Source organism: Macrobrachium nipponense, chromosome 4 (genome assembly GCF_015104395.2).
Source record: "Macrobrachium nipponense isolate FS-2020 chromosome 4, ASM1510439v2, whole genome shotgun sequence".
NCBI lineage: Eukaryota > Metazoa > Arthropoda > Malacostraca > Decapoda > Palaemonidae > Macrobrachium > Macrobrachium nipponense.
The window spans coordinates 37,692,613-37,711,419 of record NC_061100.1 but is presented as its reverse complement, the minus strand read 5'-3'; the positions used below and the strand labels follow the sequence as shown (position 1 = coordinate 37,711,419).

Genomic DNA, 18,807 nt, shown 5'->3' with positions numbered 1-18,807 from the left:
ATTATATTGCCTTGATCAATAAGTCTTTGTCTTTATCCACCAGTTTACTTGTTTGTCTTTTCTGCTGCCATATTTGTAAGAGTGAATCCCCTCCCCTCGCCCTTCCAACCTCTCTCTCTCTCTCTCTCTCTCTCTCTCTCTCTCTCTCTCTCTCTCTCTCTCTCTCTCCAGCCCCTAATGCTGTTAAGATTGTTTCCTTTAGAATATCTCTATATACTAATATTTTTCTCAAGAGCGAGTACATTATTTGGCTTAGATTTGGACATTTACTGGTTGAAAGCAGCATAAACCGCGCTCGTTTAGATATGCAATGCACATTCCTAGGCACTTGATACATTATTCGTATATCAAAGTCTCCGCCTCTCTTAGAATGAGAAACCACTGAGGTGCACTGCGTTCGTTATTAGGCCTTAAAAGTATTGCAGTTAACAGCTGTTGATCATATATCAATCATTTCCACTGGAAAAAAATGCCTTCTCTCTTCGACATGATGCAAGATTCAAGTTTTAAAAGTTTGCAAGACGTCCTACTATGACTGAATTGAATACAACTCTCGGAATAACAGTAAAAATACTATCAGGACACAGGATATGAAATATCCTTAGCAATCAACACAAATCTAATGATTAATCAAATTTTCGCCTCGTTCTTCAAGTAACAAGTTACTGTACTTGAAAGTACATTTTAATCTGACGAACAAGAAATTCAACAGAACGATCTCATAGGGTCAGAAAATTATGGTCTAGGTCACGTGGATCCCTAAAATACTTTTTTTTTTTTTTTGAAGGCTGGGAAGAACGGTAACGAAATGTCTTGGTTGATCATAAGCAAGAGGAACTAAAATGAAAAAGGTAGAAAGAAAAAGTGTAGCCATGAACCTAAGCCTATAAAAAAAAAAAAAAAAAAAAAAAAAGCAGAGAACCTCGTGTTTATAACTGGAGAATTATAAGCAGAAACCTTCCTTTACCGCCTCTTACTTCTTCGTAATGAACACCATATCATTTGGAAACTTGAATTTCAAGTCAGTGACCTAGTGGGCTTCATCTTCTGAATATAATAATAATGATAATAATTAAGAATGACTAGCATGGGCAATATCGCCAAACTATCCTGAACCAAACTATAAATTAAAAAAGCAAAATTGCAGGATCCATGAAAAGAATAGTCTCAAGGAGGAAGAGAGAATATTGGAAAATAGACTGGTAAGTTTATCAAACGACACGCAAACACACTAGAGCCAAAGGTGCAGACAGAAATGAATCAATACCTTCAACATGCAACAAGATGCAACGCTTGATAATGAACGTCAGGGAGACTTGTCAAAAGCCGTCAGTACCGGGGAAAACATTTTGTGTGTGATAATACTAAGATATATATCATATATAATATATATAATATTAATATATATATAATATAAATATATATAATATAGTATTATGTAATAGTACATCTATATATATATATATGTATGATTATATATAGTCTACCTATACATAAATACATACCATTACTCTCATATACATAGACATATACATATACAATATACAGATACATATATCATATTGTATTATTACATATTCCTATAACTATTTATACATATATTAGTGTAATAAATTAATTTTGTATACATATATACATTGCATATAAATATTTGTATAATTATATATATATATGTTGTATATAATTAAAGTATAAGTATATATATAATATTATTTATAATTTAATTATATTTATATTTATCTAGTATATATGTAATATAGAATGTATATGTATGTGTGTGTACATATATATGTTTTGTACATTGGTTCTTGCACTGTTTATTTCTTTATACGAGGTGACTCCAAGGTAAACAAACATGCATCTGGCACTGCAACATACATACGTACATTAACTGCTGAATTATGGGTGAACCCCTGTGCAGAACACTTTCAGAACATTAACTGCATCTGCCTGCACCGAAGGCACATTTTCCCTTTACTTCTATTTAGCACACATTCTGTTTCCTCGATATTGAAATCCTTCCTTTCCATTAAATTTCGGCATTTCGTTGACGCCTTTTATTCAGCCGTTTCAAGGTGTTCCCCTCTTCTTCCCTTTTAAGTCTTTTTACAAACCTACGTTCCACGAAACTCAAAACACTGGAACTCGACTTTCTCTACGCTAAACCTTTTAATTCTACATACCTCTACTTAGCACCCGTGCAATTCTTCTCATGACATATACTTCGCATTTCATCTCATCAACTTCAACCTTCTTTCTATTGAAACTTATACCCATACCTAACATCCATAAAGGAGAGTTGGCTCAACTATCCTTTCATATACTCCAACCTTAGCTTCAAAGACACATCAAGTCTCTTCCCAAGTTATTGCATACACCCTGCTACTTTTCGTGCTTTTCTTGCTGCCAATATCCATTACATTAACTCCCATTCCTCCCCATTCTTCCACCATCCTCCGTATGAACATTCGTTGTTCTATCCTTCTAGTTTACTTTCACCCTGATTACTAATTTCCTACTCATTTATGCACTCAGCTTTTTCCTCCCGTAAACACCTTCATATATTCTCTTTAACTGGCTTCGGCAATTTCTCTTCATTATCCTAAATCAGTATTGTGTCATTATTAAACTTCAGTCATCCCTCACTCACTCACGATTTGCACACGTACAGAAATAAGACAGACACCTGTCTTTAAACCACACTAGCTACTTCTTCTCTACACATACTAGGGCATATTATGCCCATATAATTCTCCCAGTCCCTTGTATCTCCTTTACTTCTATACACTGAAATACATATTCCTCTCACTCATTCCTTCGGAAGATTTCCCCTCATCGAGACCTATACACACACACACACACAATATATATATATATATATATATATATATATATATATATATATATATATATATATATATATATATATATATAAACGCCAAAATTTAGAAAGTAAATACTTCATTTCAGAGAACAAACAGTGTCTCTCTTCAAGCTCCCTTTATTAGACGGAATTCTGTTTTAACGGACTATGTTTCCCAGTCATATATTCATATACATACATACATACATATATATATATATATATATATATATATATATATATATATATAAAAGCCAAAATGTACAAAGTAAATACTACATTTCAGAGAACAAACTGTCCCTCTCTTCAGGCTCCTTTTATTAGATGGAATTCTGTTTTTTAACGGACTATATTTCCCAGTCATATATTTATAATACATATATATATATATATATATATATCTATATATATATATATAAATATATATATATTATATTATGTATATATATATGTATATATATATATAGATGTATATAAATATATATATATATATATATAATATATACATTATATATATATATATATAATTAACATGTTGTATATGTTCGTGTGTGACTGGGAAATATATTCTGTTGAAACAGAATTCCATCGTCTCTGAAATGTATTATTTACTTTCTACATTTTGGCGTTTTTATGGGCTCCTTTTAATATATATATATATATATATATATATATATATATATATATATATATATATATGTGTGTGTGTGTGTGTGTGTGTGTGTGTGTGTGTGTGTGTGTGTGTGTGTGTGTGTGTAAAATTTATGGCGATTTCGTTCTGGATTAAGCACTCAAACGATTATTGTGTGACTGACATTGCGGCCTTATCTACACCAGCTCCCATTTTAGTGTATAATAGATGGTTGAAGGAGTTCCTCTACCATACCACAGGCGTTCAAAACAAAAAACTCAAACCATAGAAATGATGAATCTACTCTTCTGGTTAAATGATAATGCAGACTATCAGTACAACAAATGTCACGGAGACCACAGAAGGGAGAACGCGAGAAATCATACTAAATCTGCAGACCTAAGCAGGGAGAGAAGGGTTTCATGGCTCTGCCACCCTCAAGACTTACTTTTTCTTATTTATAATAATAATACAAACGGCCGAAAACACTTACCCTTGTACTCTCCTCTAGCTAATGAATGTATAAGAAATGAAGAACTGCAATGGCAGTCTACTTCAATTTAACCATAATAAAATTTTTAAATTATAAGTAGTCACCTATATGGATGAAACTCGATACATAATGAAGGCTTAAATGGACCTTTCGTTCGTGAGTTATGAAACTAAATTCTTAGTGAATAAAAGAAAAACACAGCAAATTAATTATAACACTTACGAGTCCCTGTCTTCGTCATCTCCTGCCGCGTTACACATTGCGAAGTGGTTCCGGTCTCACAAATTCCTGAAATATAATAAATCACGATTACAACCTCGGTTTAGCGGGAACTAGGACAGAGAGAGAGAGAGAGAGAGAGAGAGAGAGAGAGAGAGAGAGAGAGAGAGAGAGAGAGAGAGATGGCGTTATGTCAGTAAAGTATTTCACGACTGTGATCTATCGTTAATCATCTAATCACTGAATATTTCATTGTATTTCATCTCACATGAAAACTTATTGGTTGGTTACTGTAATACAATGAAACATCTTTTACATGAACGCAGATCCCTAATCTGAATACCTGTAAATCATAAAGGGTACCTCTTTTTTTTTTTTTTTTTCTTTTTTTCCCGATAACTGGTTATAACAGAAACATATAATACGCACACACACACACACACACACACACACACACACACATATATATATATATATATATATATATATATATATATATATATATATATATATATATATATAAATATATATATATACATAGTAATATATATATATATATATATATAATATATATATATATATATATATATATATATGTATATATATATATATATATATAAAATACATATTATAACAGATAGAAAAACAAGCACTAAACCTTTCAATATATATATATATATATATATATATATATATATATATATTATATATAATATGCTTTCTTTATAGGCATAAAACGAAAACTTTACTGGACAACAGATTTTTCAATAGATTCCTGTTTCATGAAAAGAACAATTATTTTCGTTTAACAGCAGCCAACATATACGTACAAACATAGCTGCGTACGTACGTATATACATACATACAGCTGTTTTACACACAAAGTTAACAAAACAATGTTTTGCAGCCAAAACTCTTCCACAAAATTTTCCTGTTCAGTCGTCAGGCGCGTCAGGATACATGACTCCCTGACCTAGACCAATGTTAACGGTGGCATAGGTGCAATTCCCTAAATCCACCTTAACGGTTACGCAATGTCCAGTTCCAGCCTAATCAGATGCAAGAGCACGGACTGTTGTTAAGACAATTAGAGCTTTCCGGTTCTTCAATGACAGCTTTTAGGCTCTACGCTGAGTCGGCCCGTTTAACCCTAAAGGCAATGTTGTCAATCGAAGTTCAACTTTTATAACTGCATGCTCGCACATATACGAGCGTACTATACTGATTGCATGCACCCATGCGCATACGTGCATGAGCATCATACAATGGTTCGTTTATAACCACATTGCGTAAGTTACGTATAAGCGTTGTAATTTTCTGTTTCATATATATATTTGTATGTGTGTATTATAGGTACATACCACATACATACATATACATATATATACTCTTAATATAATATATATATATATATATATATATATATATATATAAAATATTCTCATATATATATATATATATATATATATATATATATATATATATATTCTCATATATATATATATATATATATATATATATATATATATATATATATATATATATATATATATATAGCAAAGTTAAACACTGTATCCGTGTCCTAATATGTTGTAGGAAGCCCACTAAAATTGATAGTCTTAATATTGATCTACCTGTACCAAAAAGTGTATTTATTGATCTGATAAATATTTGTATTGAACAGTGTCACTTTGGATGTAATAGTAAATTTTACTCTCAGATTTTCGGCTTGCCCATGGGTTCGCCGTTATCACCCGTTTTAGCAAATTTGTTTATGGAATGTTTTGAAACTGAAGTTTTACCCACCATTTTTAACTTTCCAATTGTTTGGTTTCGCTATGTTGACGATATTTTAGCTTTGATTCCAGATTTTAATAATGTTGAAGATTTACTAACTCAGCTGAATAATTTACACCAGTGTATCAAATTTAAAGTAGAAAATGAGAATAATAACAGGTTACCTTTCTTAGACACTTTATTATGTCGTTCAGAAGATAATAGGATTAAATATGCAGTATATAGAAAACCGACCCATGCAGAGTCATATATCCATGCTTTTTCTTTCCATTCAGACGATGTCAAAATAGGTGTTATTTCTAATATATTCTTGAGAGCGTATAAACTTTGTGATGTTGAATTTTTAGATACTGAAAGCAATCATATCAAAAATGTTTTCACTGCACTTGGTTACAATACAAATTTTATTCAAAGGGCGCATTTTAAGGCACGTAGAATATATTATGTAGCAAGGGAGAAAAGGAGCTTCCTAGGTAATAATGATAGTGTTTTAGTCTTACCACAAACCAAAGCAAACCCTGGACTTTTAAACGAATATTTGAAATTTTGCAACATTGTCCCTGTATATAAGAATACAAACACTGTTAAAAAGTACCTAACAAATAATGTTAAAAATGTAGACAAAACAAAAGGATGCATTTACGAAATTCCCTGTCAAGAGTGTAATAAAACATATTATATATAGGTGAAACGATTGATTTTGACAGAAGAAAAAGACAACATCGTGACTCAATAAGGAAAGGTGGTGAAAACAACGCCCTGTTTCAACATAGACAAAGTAAAAATCATATGGTTAACCTAGACAAAATGAAAAACATAAAGGTTGTTAATAACACTGAAAAAAGAAAACTTTTAGAATCTATTCTAATCCAAAATGTTGACGCTATGAATATATATAAGAGTAATTTTAAACTGGACCTTTTCTGTAATGCAATTATGACAAAGCATGTAATTAGTGTAGCTAAGTTGTTAAACAAGATTGGCAAACCACCGTAGGGCAGTTATTCTGATACAACCATATGCTTGTATGTTATTTCTTTTACCTTGACCGTTGTTTTCAGTTTATGTAACTTTTATTTCTCTTTCTGAAAGAGGGAGAGAATGTACTCTCCGAAAGCTTAAATAAAAAACTTTCAATTTTTTCCGAATTTTAGTGGGCTTCTTACAATATATATATATATATATATATATATATATATATATATATATATATATATATATATATATATATATATATATCACATAGTCGAGGTGTTAAAAAGACCATTGCATTGTTGCTGCTTCAAATCTTTGGTGAATGATTGTAGCCTGTAAATTTCATGATAAGGCAAGTACCTAAATATATGAACAAAAAACCTAATAGATAATTCCCACAGAAATAAAAAAGCAAATGCGCCTTCCGCTTTAAACATAACCCAACTAAGTAAATGCCTGATAACAACACCATATCATAGAAATAATGAGCTAAGTAATGGCAGTCATTATTTTCCCATGTATCGATCAGTAATTATCGCATGACTACATTAGACGCTTGTTTAAGGAAGTTGAAGACCATGGACCTCTCCCAAATTGTCTGTTTTATCCTCAATACTCTCCTTATTTTTATTTTTCACTCTGTTATTTTCCTTCTCGTTCTCCTGTTATTTTTCCTCCGATTTTATCATGTTACTGTTTTTTCTCATTTTTCCTACTTTTATCACAATATCCAACTTTTTCCCCCAGATTTTTCTGGGCCACTTTATTCGTCCATTTTTTCCTCTTTATAAATTCACTGCTAAGCTTGACATTTTCACTCAAGATTCTTCTTTCACAACAATTTTTTATTAGTTTTTTTAACTTCCTCTCTCGTTGAAAATTCATACCTTAAAACATTCCGCAAATGTCACAAATCTGAGAGAGAGAGAGAGAGAGAGAGAGAGAGAGAGAGAGAGAGAGAGAGAGAGAGACGAGAGAGAGAGAGAGGAAGGAGAGGAGAGAGAGAGAAGAGAGAGATAGAGAGAGAGAGAGAGTATTTACCATAAAAAAAATAGTTGTTCCCGTTTTCTTCCAACAGCCGCTCCTACATAAAACTGTAACTGATCGATTAGTGTTCGGGGGCAAGATGGGAATGATAATATGTTACGTTGAGGCCCAAAAAGCCACAGGGATGAGTGAGGAAGATCCATACCGTCAATAAGTCTTTACAATACTGTCTTCCTTTGAAGAACCCCGGGTCTGAAGATACAAAGGCAGTGTACGAAGACCTAAAATCGGGGAAAACTTTACTCGTATATCATACTTAAATTTAATGCTATTTAAATTTGGATAAGAGCTCTATTATAAAAATAAGTTAAGTTAAGGCATCATTAAATGTCTTATTATTTATTGTCTATGGCCGTTTGGAGCTCCGCTTCGTACTTGCATCAGTGAAAATGCAGGAAAGAGTATTAAGAGGCGAATTTGTAAAGTGCCGCAAATGAATATAATACATAGATTTTAAGTGGTTTATGATCCCACGACACTTTTCGTTTGTACCTGGTATAAATGAAAATAAATGCAATTTACGCTGAAACACAAAAAATACAAGTTCTTCCAATACAATACTCACACGCGCGCAAAATTTGCATACCTGTGTTCATGACATTTAAAATATCTGCATCACCAGTTAAGCAAACAGAATATATATATATATATATATATATATATATATATATATATATATATATATATATATATATATATAAAACCTCTAAAACAGCAATCGTTTTTAAGAGAAATTACTTTGAAAAAATAGCTAAAACACCAATAGAAACCTTGTTAGTAATAAGCAGCCTGCCAGACAGACAGCAAGTCACATCTCAGAATACATGTAGAGAGAGAGAGAGAGAGAGAGAGAGAGAGAGAGAGAGAGAATATTAACATACATAATCAAATTAAGCGTCGTGCATGATCTTACTTCAGTGACCTTCACGGTGAAGGACCAATTAATACGATCGATCGTTATTAAAGGGATGAAGTCGAGGGCTCCTCTCCCCGAAACTGCGCTTATTATAAATGTGACTATTAAGTAACCAGACCATAAAGCAAAAATAGAATAAAAAGGAAAACCGGATGAGCCGGGCTTAACCTCAAAGGATGTTTGTTTGTATGGCGTTTTTACGTTGCATGGAACCAGTGGGTTATTCAGGCTTTACGTGACTTCCGAACCACGTCGAGAGTGAACTTCTATCACCAGAAATGCACGTCTGACCCCTCAATGGAATGCCTCGAGAATTGAACTCGCGGCCACCGAGGTGACAGGCCAAGACCAAACCTCAAAGGATGTGATACAATCGAACCTTAAAAACGAAAAGTTTATGACACTGCATAACTTAAGGCAGAAATGTCTTGTTCATACTCGGAGAGGAGTCTGGGAATTACTGCGTCTCCAAAGTGTAAATAAAATTTCAAATGTATTAACGTCATTCATCATTTTACTACTATTTTTTTTTTTCAAGGAAAACATTTTTCTCTTTATAAAAAAAATTTTATTTGTAGTTTTAAGTAATTGCCTTTTTGTAACAATTTTTTTTTTTATTCTTGCCCAAGCCATCGTTCACCTTTAAGTCATATTCCCCGGATTCTTAAAATCTTCCTCCCTTGAAGATGTGGGTCTGTCGCTTCCTTTGGAGTTAATCCCCATCCATTCCTTTCCTTTTTTTCTTCTTTCCATTTGGGTTATTGCAGAATAACACGTTACTCGTCTCCGTGTCTACATTAAATGTGTGCTATGTTCCATCGGCACTATTTTATCTTTGTTACATAAACTGCACTTCTGCTATACTGTACCTTCTGAGAGATTACCTTTTTTCGTATTCACCAGTTTTCATTGTCACAATGGCCTATTGAGCCAAACAAAAACTTCTTTCAGTTTTCTTCTGAAGATTGAAAAAGAAACCCACAAAATTACTGAGTATAACTTGTTTACTTGTAGGCATTTACATATTATTTTACCCAAAATAATATGCAGGTACCTACATGTAAACAAGTTGTACTCAGTAATTTTGTGGGAGGTCTTTTTCAATGGTCTATTGTTTACTTCTATATACCATGTCCTTTTTCTTATTGAGGGGAGATGCCATACCTTCGTTATTTTAGACTAACTTCAAGACGCATCGATTACTTTCCTTTTGATTCAGGTCTACTTCCAGATGCATTGATTACTTTTCTTTCAGCTCCACCTCCGTTGCTCCTATTTTATGGCTGCCTCAATTTACCTTCACTTCTCGGCATTACAAATTTCATCATTAAACAATCTCTTAACTGTTTCCCAAAGTGACGAACAACCATCCAAGGATAAAACAATACGTGTGGCATGACTGCTCTCAGTGTGTATAAATGGCTATCGAATCCTCCAAAAATATTTTCCTACTTTGTTCATCCTCTAGTACAGGGGTTCTTAATCTTTTTCATCCTATGACACCCCGAGACTCCTCTGGATATGACCGTAACCCCTATAAAAAAAAAACTCTGGAATGGTGAACCTTGTGAAAAGGAAAGCTAAAACAAAATGATAGGATGACCACGGTTTATTGAAAATGCCACGAACAAAAGCCTTGAAAATTTCCACATAGCCTCTACAAATGCCAGAACATTAAAAATTCCGCAGAACTGTTGAACTTCATACAAATAGCAAAACCTAGTACAATCCCATTCACTCAGTGGGAGGGTTGAAATTGTTTTGCAGCCAAAAGTCTACGGAGAGGTAGCAAGTTGCACTCATCAAACTGGTAAAAGCCCAATTGGCTAATCCAAATGTATGAAAATAGATTATATTCTCTCGAACCTTTTGTAATCCCCTGAGAAACGCCAACCAAACGTTAAAAACCGCTGCTCTAGTAGGAAAGATAATATAATCATATGTTTAAGTAACAGATTCCTAACTGTTTTCAAAGTCTTTTTAGCAATTTTTTTAACGTTGGTTGGGCTGAAAGCTTCCACTTATATACAACGCTTTAGTTACGAAGATTCATAATACTCGCACAGCCACAAAGCCGAATCTAATCTTCCCACCTTTAAACAAAGTATTGGTAGAAGACACAGCCTATAGTAAAGACTTTAAATAAAACAAGGATAATAATTCCGTGGAGTTAAACTTAGGGAGGCCGATCGATAGAGCAAAGATGAGGCCTTCATTGTTCGTTTCCTCTGAAGTACATAGAGAGGGAGCACATTGCAACACAGAGAACCAGTCCATGTCCTCCAACAGAGGCATTCAAACTGTTACTACAAATATATAATAGAAATTAATCTACGTCATATTACGATTAGCATCACTGTTCAGTGTCATGCTGCGTTTGTTAGTATGAAGAAAAAATTGCAGCATTGTTTGAACACCAGAGGTGTTAGTCACATTATGCTCGCTTCCAATCCAAGCGTTTGTGTCATAATACAACAATGCCTTTATGAGTTCCCCCACCCCCAACAACCCCCCAGGCTCCTAATTCATATCTAGTGATTTTGACCCACTGACACAGCTCCAACATATAGAAGTGGGCTCTAATCGCAGATATTTCAGTCTATTCACAGAGACCTTTTATTTGATAAATAAAATGTCTGTCTTTTTAAACACTTTGGAATTCAACTATATTACCCACCTGAACACATCAACGCTAATCTTATCATTTCCCTCTGAACTAAGAACACTTCCATGGGTTCGTCTCCCCAAGAACAAACAATCCAGACAGGCATTAAAAGGTGTACACTGTGATAACATTACAACCGTTAAATTAAAACGTGAAAACCACTTTAAGGTTACCTTTACAATTAAGTCTGACAGAACCACGAGGAAACACTTCGTAACGTCTCATGATCCCTAAGAACAGAGAGTGCTGGTTATACCTCGTGAAATGATAGTTTGGCTCTGCAACGATCTCGAAACACGTGAATTGTAAAAGGGAAAATCATCTTCCAAAGGTATAATAAGACGATAACACACAGACAGTTTGATATTAAACGTTAATAACAGGAGAACCCTCTCTGACACAAACAAACGTCACCACAAGGCCCAGCAAGCCGACCTCCCTTTGTAGCTTGCAAATTTAAACAAAGTAAAGAGAATGGCAAGCCTTCAAATTCCCTGCATGGGCGAGGACATCCAATAACGAGTTCTGTCTCGATATTCATCTAGGAGGAGAATATGTAACGACGGAGTCAAAAAAGGGAAATGTCCTCCGAACGTGGAAAACCTGTTCTTTGGCGTGAAGGCTGAAAATTTCTATTCATTTACGCTTGGGAACAAGCACCGCCGTGAACCAACACCCACTGAGGAAGATGAGCATGCCAGTTACAGTACCGGGCATATCAGTAAGAGAGATATAACGTTAGTTACTAGCGTGGAAAGGTATTTAAAGAAGTGGTAGGGAGCACTTGACGGATCGCTGACTTACATTTATTGTGATTTCTACTCAAACACTGAAGTTGGTATTTGATGGGATCAACACATTACAGTTGCATTTATAAATCATGTTGACTTAATTCACCAATCAAGGCGGAGATGGTTGGGCCACTTCTCAAGAAGCAACGGGACACCAAGGATAACTGCAATTAGGACAAATTGCTGAGAAATGTCAAACAACTGCGACTTGGCTTGATAGCAGACTCCATAAAAATGCGGGCTGACACCCGTTGGTCAGAATGGAATGGAATATAAAATTGAGGCTAAACAGAGGGTCAAATGGCTTTCAAGTTGTAACAGGGGGAAAGTCTGCAGTTTACACTATGAAACAATTGTTAGGTAAGGGCGGCAAGTAAGATAGAAGAAAGAGAATAGAATAGAGGTACTGTAAAAGGAATAATTGTGGTTACAGCTAGAGGCTGCAGGCGCCATAAGTACTGCCTACAGTGCACCGTGAGAGGTGCACGGACAGCGCTAACCCGCTACGGGGACCCGTCGGTTAGAGGATACTGGGATTCGAAAATGCCTCTGCGACAAGTTAGACTAAAACAAATTTCAGCGCGACACGGTTAGACGTCTTCAAGAATACCGCACCCAAGCTGAACCTTCATCAGGCAATGCATGTCGACCTTTACCTACACTTTGTCTAATGTTGATTTACTTCTTTTCATACAGTTGCTCAATATACGTATATCATGTGTATCACAAAGTTTTGTTTGTTTGTTTGTATGGTGTTTTTTACGTTGCATGGAACCAGTGGTTATTCAGCAACGGGATCAACGGTTTTACGTGGCTTTCGAACCACGTCGAGAGTGAACTTCTATCACCAGAAATACACATTTCTCACTCCTCAATGGATTGACCGAGAATCGAACTCGTGGCCACAGAGGTGACAAGCAAAGACCATACCAACCACGCCAATGAGGCGCTCGATATCACAAAGTGACGATCTATAATAAGAGTAAATAAGAGTAAATAATAAAAAAGCTTACAATCGCAACATTAACACGACCATTAACGTCTCTACTACTACACCTACTAGGAATAAACGTAGCAATACCACAAAAATCCATTGGACCAATTAACTTCGCTATACAAATACATTCCCCAGCGTACGTTAACGACCGGTGTATGCAAATGACATTTACCTACGGAAATACTAGCAGATATATATATATATATAAATATATATAATACTCTGCTCCATTTTGACTTACGACTTTGCCTGCACGGTCATTTTACAGCCTGTAATTTTACACGATAAGAGCAAACGAACTAGCGCACTGCCAAATTCCGTTTTACAAAATTTGCCTCAAATAAACAGCATAAGATAAGCCGTCGACGCCCCTACGACCACATGACAGTGAGACAATCACAACACCCAGAAGTGGTCGTGGGTGCAGCACACGTATAATATCCATTGCTTTACTGATTACCGATTAACGATTATCCACTTTTACAGGATGCAAGCTTTGTTTATATCTCAGCTTATGCTAATACCGTAGCGACAAAGCTATGAAATGCATGACTATTCCCTTGGTACCTTTTCCACTTATCCCTAAAAAATAAAATATTTTAGGTAAAGTTCAAGTGACATCTTTGGATGATTTTCGTAGATTACGAACCTTTGTGTGTGTGTGTGTGTGTGAGAGAGAGAGAGAGAGAGAGAGAGAGAGAGAGAGAGAGAGAGAGAGAGAGAGAGAGAGAGAGAAAGCAACGCTCTAGCTAATATTTCATTTGTCACACAGAACCGACGCACAAGTGAAAATATTGTCTAACCTCACTCGCAGAATTGCTCTTTTTACAAAGGTGATTTATGGCTCGCTCTATGAGCAGACAAAACTGATTTTCCAATTCTGTTTCCATCAGGATTGAATTTTTGGAGATATCAGGTTGCCTAACCCATATTTTTTTTTTTTTTTTTTTTCACTCTATGCCTCCTTCCCAACTCCTATCGTTTTAACTTTCGTCTTTAGGCAAGTCACTGTTCAGACGCCATCTTTCCGCAAAAGAGAGAAAAAAAAAAAGGCTAGCCGAGCTTGTAAAGCTGCACGCTCACTAGGAAAATATTTTCCAGCACTCCCAAATTTTTCGGACAACAGCCTAAAAAAGTGCTATCTGGCAACTTTATCCAAGGCGCATGGGGCCAACTCTGACAACTACTACTGTGATTGATGCGTGTGGAATGTCCGGATATTCATTTTTCAACTGAATTTCTCGTATTGCAGTGGTATTGTAGAAATATGTTACTAATTAAAAGACATCATATTATTATAATAATAATTCTATTGTCATCAGTATTTGCATTAATTACTATATTTCTTTAAGGGATTTGTACACAAAGGTCCATTGAACTTTGCAGAATTACAACTGTGAACTACGTCAAATTTTGTATGTGCAGGGTTATGAAAAAAAGACTTTTCATGAAAGTTATTATATTGAATTATTGATACTTTGCATATTTTCTCAACCAACTAACCATATCTTTTTTTCTTTTTTTTTTACGGTAAACAAACGAGTTGCGTCTATCATCTGTTGACCTTTGTCACCAAAGGGATGTCCACTTTTGTGCAACCTATTCTCCTTTCCTCTTTCTCACTTCCGTCTTATACATCTGTATACGATTATTGTAATGATGGCAAGCTGCTGCAAGGGAATGTAGCTTATTGAAATTGGCCTTAAGTATCTTAATGATCGATACCTAGAAGAGGTTTGTTGTGCGTTCATTTGCTATTCTGTTATCTACGCTAGTTCCCGCCCATGAGTGACGTCTTAGATAAGAGGCAAGATTATGGAATAGATTTCTTTTTGCAGTGTGATTTTGTCGACTTTTATGGAAGATGGATTACATTTTTCGCGTAATTTCCACAGCAATCATTAGATAAGTTTGTAATTATGCTTTCTTTTTTTCGTTTCGAACTAAAGTTTCCTCCTTGCCTCAGGCCCGTAGCGAGCTCGCGTGAAGTTGAATTCCTAAAATGGGTATTCTTGCCCTTCTTTTAAATAATGCGATGCATATAATCAATAATGATATAAAAATGAGAAAATCACATTTCCTTGTACATATCCTATCCAAAGAATAAGTCATTGTTTGTCAAGAAAACCTAGTGGAAGTGTTGCAAAATATTTTGTGGGCACCACTGACTAGCACTTACCAATATCTCATACCCACAACTAAACATGTTAGTATGCTCTTTCCTTTCTAAGATAGGCCTCTCTCTCTCTCTCTCTCTCTCTCTCTCTCTCTCTCTCTCTCTCTCTCTCATCTTCGTCATAGCCAGCCCTATGAGAATCTGAACTTTGCAATCTCCTTTAACTGCTTTACAAAATAATAGTAATTAGTTCAAACGACTTTCGTCAGACTACCTAATAACGAAGTACAATGAATAGGTATTTGACGACGTTTTCAAAATGGTGTTTTTCTGGTAACTAACTATACATAATTCACTGTCAAGGTGAACAAACTGTAGGTTTTAACGTTGGGTTCCTTAGTAATTTGACATCATGCAGTTACTTGTATTGTCAGTAATTGTTCTAATGCAGTACTTGTATTGTCAGTAATTGTTTTCTACATAGCGAAGCGTTGCTAAGCCGCGTTGCTACAAGGAAACACTAAGTGTTGAGTACACAGTCCTAAAACACGCAAAGAAATAACTAGTACTGAAATAAGGTCTTTCACGCTTAGCGGTTTACGGTTGAAGACTACCCATAATCGTTACAACGTTCTCTCTCTCTTCTCTCTCTCTCTCTCTCTCTCTCTCTCTCTCGTAATAAGTATATCTAGCTATAGACTACATAAGACGGAAAACTAATAAATATCCCTATAAACTTCATAAAAAGAGGCGGAAATGTAATTAAACGCAAGAAAATAAAATCATTAGCCTAAAACGCACCTGCACCTTACACACCCTTCCAACGTTAACTTCAGTGTAGTCTGACGTCAAGTTTAACAGCACTTTTGAAATATTCTCACCGTAATCTCTACCATAACACTTCAAGGGCTTTAGTGGTAACTTTCACGCTCTGTTTTCTACCAAACTCATCGGGTACTTGAAATAATCTTGATGTATTTACGGTACTTACAGATACTGTCGTTCGGGAGTCCTGACGACGTGAAGATGAATTTGTTTCCCAGCGAATACAGGCCTGAAAAAATTTATTCGTATCACAGTCTAATGTTTTGCTTAAGCATTCAGCGTTTTGCACCGCAAGTGACTAAAACGCATTCGCACACTGAGCTGTAATTCTACACTGCTGCTCTTGAGCGAGGGAGAGATCGAGTGGGAGACCGCCACAAATTATGAAATTCTAAATGGTTGGAAGGCTTTGATTTTATTTTTATCCCAACTCTAGCACTGATAACACAATCTACTTGGCCGTCTAGGACCGTTCCCATCGGCAGAATGACCCGTCAAAACAAAAAACCGGTCTCTTATGGCAAAGACAAAACCAAATAAGTGTTGCCGTCGGTTAGAGATGTGATTCTCCGGACCGGGTCTTACTGATGATGCAATGCTCATGCGCACTGGAGAGGCAGTACTCCCAACGGCACAGTATGTATATCTGTTAGTACTAAGGGAATGTGACAGGAAATTCAAATGCTCTTTATCAGTGACGCGAGTGATTATTCTCTCATACTATTTCTAAAACAGCATAATCCAAGTGGCACCTCTCTAGTTTCCCTCACTCCGAATGCTTGTCGTTAACCCCGTCTTCGACCTTAAACAAGGTCTTCTCCCGCATGTGAGTAGAATCGTAGCAATCGATAGAGGGCGGAACGATAGCAAGGGTGAGAAAGAGGGGGGATTTGGGGTTCGGGTTTTAAGGGTGAATGCTAGCAGATGCTGGTAGGAAAACAATAAGGGAGAAAATTAAAGGAACCATGATGGCAGGTAAGTTGATCGAGAACATTAGAATTCGTCATATTTTATAATTACACCTTTTATGAGAACAGAATTAAGATAAAGATTGTAATACGACAGATTTAATTAATAATACTTCAGACTGACATATGAGTTGTCGGTTAAAGAAGAGATAAAGGAAACGATAAATGGGACCATAAGCCACAACACAAATAATCACTGATAATGCACACAGCGTGTGCAAGGGTGCCAACAAGAAAAATACTAAGCGATACGTTACATATTTACGTTGCTCAGTATGACCAACTCACTCACCACACATTATGAATGAAAATGAACTCGTTGTACGTCACGACTAGATTCCCAAATTCCCATCAATAACAAGCGTTGGAAACCTTCCATGTTTGTTAGCCAATCAACAGTTTCTTGCACCAAGGCCAACCAATCGTTTGACGTATCGCTCTCAACCTTCCCCTTTAAGGTGACTTTGAAAAGGATAGCGGTATCCGATTCTCTTCCGATGGCTTCGAAAATAAGTAACTTGACGATGATAAGAAACGTGCGTGAAAACAAAAGCAGGAGGGGAACAGTGGAAGACACGAACGTCTGATCTCTTTCTACGGCATTATTTACTTATAAATATTCTCATTAATATCCTGATATTGTTATTGCATTATTTTCAACATTTTGCTAATATTATTAAGATAGCATTCTTCAGTTGTGCGTGCTTGACCCTTAAGCTTCTCATGCAATGTTGCGTGTTAATTTCATCGACAAACTCCATGCACTTGACAATTTGTAATCGCATTCCGAAGAAGTGTCCAAGTAAGTGCCTAAAAAAATATGTGATTAACTCTAGCTTTTTGAGAAACTAAGTCATAAATCGTGAAAAACGATCTTTTTCTAACCTGAGAATGGGGTCTAATCCCAAAGGAAATGTATAACCCTCCTTTTGAGAGGGTGAATCTTGAATTAAGAAACCAGTTTTGATCTAATCAGAGAATGGGGCTAACTCCTGGGAAAGTGCTGGACCCATATTTAGGAGCCCTGAATCGTGAATCAGGGAAAGCGATTCTTACCAGTTTGCGAGTCGGGTCTGGTCTCTGAGGAGTGGCTCTCTTTTGAGAGGTTGAATCATGAACAAAGAAAAACGACTGTTTGGTCTCAGAGTTGGGTCTAGCACCGGACTGAAGGAAGAGTTAGTACCACCTTCAGAGAGATGAACTCCTGATTTAGGATGAAAGCAGGGAGAGCATTCGTAAGATCGTAGTATGCTAAAATAATTTACTTTGACTAGTTTTACGATGCTGCCTCCAACATGGTAAGACGCATCATTTTGAAAATGAGTCGTGATAGTCTCATTTGCTAACTTTGGATGATATTCCATATACCTTCTTACAAACACACACTACACATGCACAAATGGTAATTGCAAAAAAGAAAAAAAAAACACGAAGAATGCGGAAGCCACGTCTTACAAACGCCAGGTTAAATGATTCAGGAAACACAGAGGAAATCAATGCATTC

General features: G+C 35.6%; 1 protein-coding gene across 2 annotated transcripts in view; it reads right to left on the bottom strand.

The window, feature by feature from the left end:
* The window catches only part of LOC135210864 (uridine phosphorylase 1-like), a 62,688-nt gene extending 45,659 nt beyond the window's left edge, over window positions 1–17,029 (bottom strand). The window contains exons 1-2 of one of the 2 annotated variants that reach the window (XM_064243770.1): window positions 16,502–17,029; window positions 4,210–4,275 (exon numbers count right to left, since the gene is read on the bottom strand). In XM_064243770.1, the coding sequence (XP_064099840.1) occupies window positions 4,210–4,247 (38 nt within the window). In that variant the 5' untranslated portion in view covers window positions 4,248–4,275; window positions 16,502–17,029. Of the gene's footprint in view, window positions 1–4,209; window positions 4,276–16,311; window positions 16,376–16,501 lie in introns of those variants that run through there. The other variant, XM_064243771.1, reaches the window with a different exon arrangement.
* Window positions 17,030–18,807: the final 1,778 nt, after the last annotated feature.